The sequence below is a fragment of the Geotrypetes seraphini genome, chromosome 2 (assembly GCF_902459505.1).
Source record: "Geotrypetes seraphini chromosome 2, aGeoSer1.1, whole genome shotgun sequence".
In the NCBI taxonomy this organism is placed as follows: Eukaryota; Metazoa; Chordata; class Amphibia; order Gymnophiona; family Dermophiidae; genus Geotrypetes; species Geotrypetes seraphini.
In genome coordinates, this window is record NC_047085.1 from 301,945,545 (window position 1) to 301,956,397 (window position 10,853).

At 45.4% G+C, this 10,853-nt stretch overlaps 1 protein-coding gene across 1 annotated transcript; it reads right to left on the minus strand.

Annotated features, from left to right (window-relative positions):
* Window positions 1–6,740: 6,740 nt before the first annotated feature.
* On the minus strand, window positions 6,741–8,271 carry LOC117353687. The gene has a single exon (XM_033929897.1). It carries the CDS (start codon window positions 8,234–8,236, stop codon window positions 6,770–6,772), a length of 1,467 nt encoding a protein of 488 aa, XP_033785788.1. The 5' UTR covers window positions 8,237–8,271; the 3' UTR covers window positions 6,741–6,769.
* Window positions 8,272–10,853: the final 2,582 nt, after the last annotated feature.

Genomic DNA, 10,853 nt, shown 5'->3' on the forward strand with positions numbered 1-10,853 from the left:
CCTTGTGGATATTCTTAAAATCTAACTGGCTATGATCTTCCCAGGACAGATTTGGGAATCACTGCTTTAGGCAGATGTGCACCTAGGACCAGAGGCTCCAGAAATTCCTCATTGTAAATATAAAAGTGTTTAGGGGTCCAGCCATATATATATTTTTAATGTGACTATCCTAAGAAAAATCAGAATGCTTTATATTGACAAAACTATGAAAAAAACAGATCCATAGGAATCCTATAAATTTATATATACATTCTTCTGTAACCCTTAATAGTAATTTTACATCAGGTCACTTAGGTCAGGAGGTTAAGCAACTGCAAATGTTAAGCCTATTTTAAAATGACACATAGAAGGGAAGAGGGAAATCACACATCTGCATCAGAATATGAGGAATTCTCATACTTATTTTACAAAAGGCTCTGCCAAGGTAGAACCTCTTATAAACAGATGCAGGACTGCACATCAAATTTCTTCCACTTTTTGAACTTTTTTATTATAAGCCCCTTAGAGTTTAGGTAACTGGGTTCAAGAGTATGACAGACTTTGTGTGTTAACATTAAATTTTTAAATTGAATACGATATGAAATTGGTAACTAATGATATTGCAAGAAGAGTGGTGTGAAATGATCAAATTTACTTTTATGTCCTAACTTAATAGCAGCATTTTGCAATGTTTGAAGTCATCAAAGATCAGCAGAGATAACATTGCAGTAATCAATCCATCACAACCTAGATTTGACATATCTAACATTAAGACACCTGAACTAAACTATTGTGGCACTTATCAAGCAAAAAAGCAGGACCAGCATATCATGTAAAAACAGCAAAGGTGGTTCAAGGAGTGAGGACCAACCAAAAATGTGAACATCATATTTTACTGAATCAGAACCTAATTTGTCCAATTTTGGGCATAAACCATCAAGAGTTGTCAAATTATTAACCATTCTGGATGTAGAGTACTAGTTGCGGTTGGTGGACGATTTGAGTGCAAACCTAAGCTTTTATTATTTCTACTGAATAATTTTATGACCTTTAATGAAGGCTTATGCATCCACCCAAGGGTACTAAAAGAACTGAGAAACGAAATAGCAGAGACACTTCGCCAAATATGTAACCTCTCCCTAAAAACTGGGGAGATCCCAGAGGACTGGAAAATAGCAAATGTCACGCCCATCTTTAAGAAGGGATCAAGGTGTGATCCGGGAAACTACAGGCCTGTGAGCTTGACCTCGGTTCCGGGAAAGATGCTGGAAGCAATGGTAAAGGACAAAATCTGCGAACACATAGAAAACAATGGACAACTGAAGGCGAGCCAGCATGGCTTCTGCAAGGGAAGGTCGTGCCTCACGAACTTGCTGTACTTCTTCGAGGGAATAAACAGCCAGATGGATAAGGGGGAATCCATAGACATCATTTACCTTGACTTCCAAAAGGCCTTCGACAAGGTACCTCACGAACGGCTACTAAAAAAGCTGTGGAACCACGGGGTGCAAGGGGATATCTACCGATGAATCAAACACTGGTTGGCAGGCAGGAAACAGAGGGTTGGAGTAAAGGGCCAATACTCAGACTGGCAATGGGTCACGAGCGGAGTTGCACAGGGGTCGGTGCTGGGACCTCTATTGTTCAATATATTTATTGACGATCTGGAGATGGGGACAAAATGTGAGGTTATCAAATTTGCTGATGACACCAAACTTTGCAGCAGGGTTAGGAACACGGAAGACTGTGAAAACCTGCAAAGGGACCTAACGAGACTGGAAGACTGGGCAAATAAGTGGCAAATGAGTTTTAACATAGAGAAATACAAAGTCACGCATGTAGGGAAAAAGAACCCGATGTTCAGCTACAAAATGGGGGGAACACGGCTAGGGGTGAGTAACCTTGAAAGCGATCTGGGGGTGATGGTCGACACATCACTGAAACCATCGGCACAGTGTGCGACAGCCTCAAAGAAAGCAAACAGAATGCTGGGCATCATCAAAAAGGGTATCACAACCAGGACGAAGGAAGTCATCATGCCGCTGTATCGCGCAATGGTGCGCCCGCACCTGGAGTACTGTGTTCAATACTGGTCGCCGCACCTCAAAAAGGACATGGCAGTACTCGAGGGAGTGCAGAGGAGGGCGCCTAAACTGATAAAAGGTATGGAAAATTTCTCATACGCTGACAGGTTAAAAACGCTGGGGCTGTTCTCTCTGGAGAAGAGGAGACTTAGAGGGGACATGATAGAAACCTTCAAAATCCTAAAGGGCATAGAGAAAGTGAATAAGAACAGATTCTTCAAACTGTGGGGAGCCACAAGCACTAGGGGTCACTCGGAAAAATTGAAAGGGGACAGGTTTAGAACAAATGCTAGGAAGTTCTTTTTTACCCAGAGGGTGGTGGACATATGGAACAAGCTTCCGGAGGAGGTGATAAGCCAGAACTCTGTACAGGGTTTCAAGGAAGGTTTAGATAGGTTCCTGGAGGATAAGGGGATAGAGGGATACAGATAGAACTTGAGGTAGGTTATAGAAGTGGTCAGAAACCACTTCACAGGTCGCGGACCTGATGGGCCGCCGCGGGAGCGGACCGCTGGGCAGGATGGACCTCTGGTCTGACCCAGTGGAGGCAACTTCTTATGTTCTTATGTTCTAAATCGGGTACTGCTTCAGATTTTGGTATCATTCAGGTAAGATTTGCCTCTTTGCAGATGTTACCAAAATCTGCAATAGAGTAGACATGCCGGATGGTGTGAATAACATGAAGAAAGATCTAGTGAAGCTTGAAGAATGGTTGAAATTTGGCAGCTTTATGTTAAGAAATGCAAGGTCATACATTTGGGCTGCAAAAACCCGAGGGAACGAGACAGTTTAGGGGGTGAGGAGTGGCGCTTGCTCGCTGTGGGGGGCGCTATAATGCGTTAATGGAATGGATAGTATGCAGGACATGTTGGTGCAGTATTTTGTGGATTTTTTCTACATGTAATGCCTGCTTTTCGTATGGTTCTGGGTAACTCTAGTTAGATACAAGCATATCTGTTAGTTAAGGCCACGCCCAATAGAAACGTACGGAAAAGTGGAAGCATGAGAATCTGAATACGTAAGTAGCCAAGGCCAGAAAAACACACTACAGATTAATATTAAGAAAAAGTATAAAAATATTATTTTGTATTATCTTGTATTAATGACTCCATTTTGTATAATCTTCCTCCAACTTGGGTTCTGTCTTTCTTTAAGACAGACTGAAATTTTCCGCCTATAAAAGGCCCGTGATTCCAGTGTTCTACCATGATTCCAGTGGACTACCATGCCCAGGGAGAATAGGAGAAAACTCATGGCTTAAGTATTAACAGAAGGTTCCGAAAATCTTTCATGAATAGGCTTTGAATGCAGTATTGTTCAGGAATGAAATATGAGGGTTGCGTGTGTGTATGGGTGAAGGGATCCCTATGAATGATGTGTGATAGAATGGTTTGTATTTAATTTCAAATGTTTTACACATATAAGATTCAAGAAACTTTAAGGAAGCCTAAGAGGCAACATCTAGAAATAGTTAAGTTAAAGCCAGGGACACTGTTACCATGAAAATACCAGTCTTTGAGAGGCCCAGAGCAGGGAAGGTCAGCTAGTTTGACCTCCAACATAGGAAGAGGGGTCTGGGTTCTTCTGTTCGTGTGTGTGTCAGTGAAACTTGAAACTGTCAGTTTTTCCAAAGCAAGTTTTCGTCTGGCACAGACAAGCTGTTTGATTTCAACTTTTTTGAGAATGACAAAAAGTGTATTGGGTATGTTATAATGTGTTATGCATATTCAGAAATTAATGTAAACAAAAATATGATATGTGAAACCTTTTTCTATGTCAAAAGGAATTTTCTTTGTTCAAACCTAAGGACAGCCTCTGTTGGCTGATTGGTTGACGAGTGTGATGTCATACTGGTCAGTGTGAAAGTATAAAAGGAACGCACCAGTATAGACTCTGAGAGACCATCAGGAAAGGTACAAATTTCATGCCAGATTGGACTCCATCACACATATGTCTTCTGAGACAAGAATGTAAAATTAAAATTAATAAATAATATTGGACTGCAGTGTTCTCCCAAGAAATTTTTTCCAGCCGGGTGGCATGAAAAAGTAGCCGGGTGGGGTGGGATGAGAAAATTTGGTGGTGGGGAAAATTAACACCCTCTTTTACTAAGGCGCGCTAATATTTTTAGAGCATGCAAACCCCTGCACTATGTGGGAAAACTAACGCCAGCTCAATGCTGGCATTAGCGTCTAGCGCGCATGCTAAGCGCATGCTAAAATCACTATCGCAACTTAGTAAAAGGAGCCCTAAATGTGTACTATTTTTATTAGTTAATTATTATTATTATTATTTTCCAATGCTCAATATGACTTCCTTTTAAAATGACCAAGTCAAAATGATCTACCAACAATAAAATTTAAAAAAACACAAAGCATACTGTACGCAGAGAAAATGTTAATTATTATTTATTCCACGGGTTTTCAAAGAGGTCAAGGCAGATGACTTTATGCAATGTCACCTCAGGAACAAGTATACAAAAACAGACAAATATACCCCCTCCCTTTTTGCTAAATCGCAATAGCGGTTTTTAGCACAGGGAAATGCGTTGAATGCCCTGCGCTGCTCTCGATGCTCATAGGCTCCCTGCGCTAAAAACCGCTATTGTGGTTTAGTAAAGGGGGGCCATAGTGCAAAATATAGACAGCAGATATAAATTCTCAAAACAGATACATTTTGACCACTAAATTGAAAATAAAATCATTTTTCCTACCTTTTTGTCTGATGATTTCATGAGTCTCTGGTTGCATTTCCTTCTTCTGACTGTAAATCCAATATTTCTTTCTTTCTGTCCCTCCCCTTTTCTTTCTGTCTCTCTTTCTTTCTCTCTCCCCCCTGCCTGCCTGTCTTTCTCTCTCCCCCTGCCCCCCTCTTTATTTCTGCCTTTCTTTCTCTCTCTCTCCCCCTGCCTGTCTTTCTTTCTCTCTCCCCCTGCCCCCTCAAGCCATCGCACCGATTTTTCCACTTCCCCGAATCTTTCCCTACCCCCTAAGCCACCATGCCGATTTATCTTTGATGGAACCCTTTTTTGTTTTCTGTTCATGTAATTAACTTATAAACCCCCTCTTTTACTAAGGCTGATGTGTCCATTATATTATATGGATGAACCCTGCTTCCAAAGCCTTCCATCCCCGTGGGAGTCCCGTTGGCTAGATGGGGATCCCCGTGGGAGTCCTGTGGGCCAGAGGGGGGTCCCCGTGGGACAGAAGGGGGTCCCTGTGGGAGTCCCATGGGTTAAGGGGATTCTTGAGGGACCCCCGCGGGACCTGCGATCACCGTTCCCATGCAGACTGTGACAGAGCCGGTACCTGTATTCTCCGGAACCCGGTCTCTGCTCACCCGAGCGCAACTCCGGCGTGCTTCCGATGAAGGAAGGAAGTCCTGCTGGTATATCCTTACTTGTCAGAAATCAAATATAAAAATAAAACAAATCAGCTTTACTGGTTCACAGTCACTTTATTCAGTGAAGCGATGATGGGAGCAACGTCTCCCTTAAGCATTCAAAGCAAAATCAAAGTCCAAGTAGAATGCTTTATCCAAAGATCAAAAATAAAGTATGGAGTGGACCCACCGGAATGGGTTTACCACTGCTACCTTCAATCAGGCAATTCAGGTAAGTAACAGTTCAGTATTGCAATCACTAACAGAACTCTAGAGGGGTTGTCTTTACCTTTAAGAAGGCAAAGGAACCTTTTCTCCCTCACACGAGTTCTGGGCCTCCAAGCTCAGCAAGTCTTAAAGCTGGGCTGTAACCAACAGAGAAGCTGTTGGTGGGGGAGGGGAGTAAAGGAATTCACTTATCACTTTTCTGATATTTCAGAATGCCAATAATGGCCCCACTATCCCAACCTGGATCTTAAGTGAATTCTCCCCAAAATCACAACATTTACTTCCCTCACATTCACATACATGAGTCCCCAATTCAGGCCAATTGAATTAACTAAAAAAAAAACGTTTTTTTTTTTCCTTAGCACAAGTCTATGCAGTTTCCCACACACAGCACTACTGCACAACAATACTCTATTAAACAGAGAAAGCTCCTGCCTGCACAAACCTCCAGACCTGCCACTTATCCTCACTCCAGGAGCATGTCTTCAGGCAGTCCAAGGTTTTCTCCCCAATCCATGGGTTCAGGCAGAGCTGGCTGGTTGGCAATAGGGTCAGTGTCAGCTTCCTGCATTATCACATCCTCACAGTCAGGAACATAATCAGGAGAGACCCTTCCCTGAGCTGGCTCAGGGCCAACTAACTTTCCTCTCCTCAGAGCAGCCTCTATATTGTTCAACCGAACACACCCTGCTCTCTGAGGGGGAGGAGTTACCTGCACTGTTTGCTTAGTTTGTCTTGGGTTTTTCATTATGGGTCTCAGCTGAGAGTGAACAGGAGGAGGGAGGTTCCTCTGAAGCTCTTCTGAGCTGTTCTGCTCCCCTTCCTCTACTCCCTGCAGTTCAGCCTGCTTTAAGTTAAAGGGAAATCCACATTTTCCCCTGGGACTAGTCACAATCCTATCCCCGTGGTTAGCTCGCTGTATGACTGGATAGGGTTTAGTCACCGGCAGCTCTGGGATGAGCGGAGCCACAGGGGACGGATTGTGACATACCCTCACCCTTAAGGATTGATTGTCCCTATTTTCCAGGGGCAACTCACTATCCTCTTGCATTCGAGACAGAGTGTCAACATTCACACTTAACTTGCCAGGGCGATGCTCAATATCGTTTCCGGGGTCTATTTGCCCTTTTCCCTTGACTTAGGGGTGGTGGATCAGAGTCCTCAAAATCCTCCGGCCATCTCAACAGGGGTGTCTCATAAGGTCCTGCTAAGGCCCCTTTATCCTGATCTTGAGGACTTTCCAACCCCTCTACTCTCTGGGCAAGGGCAGCTACCACCTGTGTGATATCCCCTAAGTCTTCCGTTTTTACTTGGGCAATCTGAACCCTCACTTCCTCCAGGTCCTGTTCCATTCCCCTAAAAGTATCCAGTACCTTTTCAAAATGCTGGGCATGTTGTTCCAGTTGTTCTTCCTGTGCCCGTTGTTTAGCTACCCAACTCTCTGCTTTCCCAGTTTGGTTTGTTAGTTCCCCGCAAGTGTTCTTTATTTCCATAACGCTACGTTGAATCGCTTGCTGTTGGACTTCATTTTCCCTTATTTGTCCCTGTACTACCTTCAGTTGCGCAGTAATTTGCGCCATAAGATCGGTCAGCTTCCCTGACTCCCGTTGACACTGGGCAGTCATTTCCTCCCTGGACCGTTGATTATCTCGGTCTAGGGGATCCTTCCAAGCTTGGAATTTGGCTTCGGTTTGGGTTCTTACGTTAGCTTCCCAATCCTTTCGTGCTAGTGTCAATTCTTCTCTCAGTTTCAGTATCTCGGCATCTAGTGCGGCTATTTTAGCGGCTTCTATATTTCCCCTCAGCTCAGATCCTAATTCAGAGCGAGACCTCCTTTCTATAGTTCCTACCCCTGTGGACCCGAACCCTTGCTCTCCTCTGCTGGTGTCCGGGAGACGGGACCACTGTACCAGGTTGGGGTGCCAAATTCTCTCACAAATGAGCTGAGCTATACGATCCCCAATTTGCACCTTGTACTCGCTATCACCCTGATTGACCAGGAGTACCGCGACATTGCCCCTAAAATCTGGGTCAATGACCCCAGCGGCCACATCAATTGACTGCTTTAACGCCAATCCTGACCTTGGAGCTATCCGCAGATAGGCACCTGGCGGGGGAGATACCTGTATATCAGTGTTTATCAGGGACCTTCCCTTAGCAGGGATAGTTTGTTCACAGGCGGCATATAGGTCATAGCCTGCAGCCTTAGAGTAAACCCGTGTGGGTGCTTTGGCTCTATCGGACAGCGGAGCCCACCGAATTGTAGGCTTCCCATATTTAGGTTTTAACCCCTTAGCCCGTCGTCTTCCCTTCAGTGAGGCGACTAAGCTCTCTTCTACCCGACTACCCAACACACATTTACTCGGACTCCCCTTTTCCTCAGGCACTCCTATCCGTGCCCGATTCAGCCAATCTCTTCCCAGGATTAATGGGTAAGGGGTTGTCTTTAAAACTGCCACTGATATGCGGGTTTTTTTACCCCTATGTTGTATGGTCAGGGCTCTGAGAGGGTATTCCTGTGTCTCTCCGTGAATGCAGGTGATGGGTACTTGCTTCGCCCCCATCTCCTGATCTCGGCCCAATTCCCCCCATAATTGCTCCGATACGACAGACTGCTCAGCCCCAGTATCGACGAGAGCCGAGACCTCCCTGTTGGCCACTGAGACTATTACTTGGTATTCTTCGGGAATCTGGGCCCCAGGCCTCTGAGTTATTATCAAATCCCTCGTCACCCTACAGTACCTCTGGGTATGCCCTATTTTCCCACAACGATAACACCTCGGGGTTTTCTCAGGGACAGGCTCCTTCGCCCTAGGATACCCTGTAGTTCTCCTAGGCGGGTCCTGACCTCGGCTGTCCTTAGCTTTTCCCAGGCCTAGTAGGGTGGTTGTCTTTTCCTCCTCATAGGCGCCCTGGGCGTCCATATAGGCTTCTGCCACCTCTAAGGTCTGGGCTAGGGTTTTGCAGCCCTGTTTCTGCACCCAGCCCCTCAAATTCTTTGGAGCGGATTGCAGAAACTGCTCCCTGATCAACTCCAATACAATAGCCCGGGCATCCCCAATCCATGGACTAAGCCACCGCTCAGCCAGCTTAGACAGCTTTTGAGCAAGTGCCTTAGGCCTTTCCTTATCCTGCATAAGGGTTGCTCTAAACCGCTGACGGTAATGTTCCTGGGTGTAGCCTAAGTACTCTAGGATATGTGTTTTCACCATTTGGTAATTGTTAGCTACCTCAGGGGCTAGTGTCTGATAAGCAGACAGGGTTTCTCCTGCAAGGCATGGGAGTAGCCTTACAGCCCACTGACCCTGAGGCCAACCAGCAGCAGTAGCTACCCTCTCGAATGCGGATAGGAACTCATCCGGAGCATCCGCTGGTGTGATCTTGCACAGATTCAGCGTGGCTAGAGGGTTAGCTGCTCCTGAGGGTTGTGGTAAATTACTATGTCCAGGCTCACTGCCTGCAGATGTCGATGGGTTCTGCAAAATTCTAGACAGTACTTGCGTTTGCTCCCCCATCGCCAGCACCATCTCGTCGTGTTGCCGCCGAGATAGCTCCTGGGACCGATACCATAACTCTTGGTTGGTTTTTAACACTGCTTGTAAGTCCTCGCTTTGCTTCTGTCGCTCCGCCGTCAGGAACGCTATCAGCTGTTGCTGGTCCATCGTGCCGGGTAACCTACAAGAAACAAAGAGAGAGACCAACCCAAGTGCGGTACCACTATATAAGGGTAGTCAACCTCCCTCACCCCCCTGGTCAAGCCTCTTACCAGAGCGTAAGGTGAGTCTTCGCCTTTTGTTTGTAGGCCTCCTTGGCCCCCAGTCGTATAGCTGCGTTTCTGTCCTCTTATCTTAGCTTCCAGCTCCCCTTGGTCCTCTTCCGACACCGGTTCACCGTGAGCTAAACAGGATCCCTCTGGTCACGAGCTTCTTCGGCGCTTCCGGCGGAAGACTCAGGAAGCAGGCCCTCCAGGACAGGAACCAATACAACAAACTAACATAACAAACTAAAACAACAAATTAGTTGAAAGTCCAAAAAACTCTTTTTTTTTTTTTTTCCAAAATATATTAATAAAAATTTTTTTTTTTCCAAAAAGTTCCACCAGTGTCCAGCAGGAGGCGCTCTATCCCACTCCTGATACCATATGTGACAGAGCCGGTACCTGTATTCTCCGGAACCCGGTCTCTGCTCACCCGAGCGCAACTCCGGCGTGCTTCCGATGAAGGAAGGAAGTCCTGCTGGTATATCCTTACTTGTCAGAAATCAAATATAAAAATAAAACAAATCAGCTTTACTGGTTCACAGTCACTTTATTCAGTGAAGCGATGATGGGAGCAACGTCTCCCTTAAGCATTCAAAGCAAAATCAAAGTCCAAGTAGAATGCTTTATCCAAAGATCAAAAATAAAGTATGGAGTGGACCCACCGGAATGGGTTTACCACTGCTACCTTCAATCAGGCAATTCAGGTAAGTAACAGTTCAGTATTGCAATCACTAACAGAACTCTAGAGGGGTTGTCTTTACCTTTAAGAAGGCAAAGGAACCTTTTCTCCCTCACACGAGTTCTGGGCCTCCAAGCTCAGCAAGTCTTAAAGCTGGGCTGTAACCAACAGAGAAGCTGTTGGTGGGGGAGGGGAGTAAAGGAATTCACTTATCACTTTTCTGATATTTCAGAATGCCAATAATGGCCCCACTATCCCAACCTGGATCTTAAGTGAATTCTCCCCAAAATCACAACATTTACTTCCCTCACATTCACATACATGAGTCCCCCAATTCAGGCCAATTGAATTAACTAAAAAAAAACGTTTTTTTTTTCCTTAGCACAAGTCTATGCAGTTTCCCACACACAGCACTACTGCACAACAATACTCTATTAAACAGAGGAAAGCTCCTGCCTGCACAAACCTCCAGACCTGCCACTTATCCTCACTCCAGGAGCATGTCTTCAGGCAGTCCAAGGTTTTCTCCCCAATCCATGGGTTCAGGCAGAGCTGGCTGGTTGGCAATAGGGTCAGTGTCAGCTTCCTGCATTATCACATCCTCACAGTCAGGAACATAATCAGGAGAGACCCTTCCCTGAGCTGGCTCAGGGCCAACTAACTTTCCTCTCCTCAGAGCAGCCTCTATATTGTTCAACCGAACACACCCTGCTCTCTGAGGGGGAGGAGTTACCTGCACTGT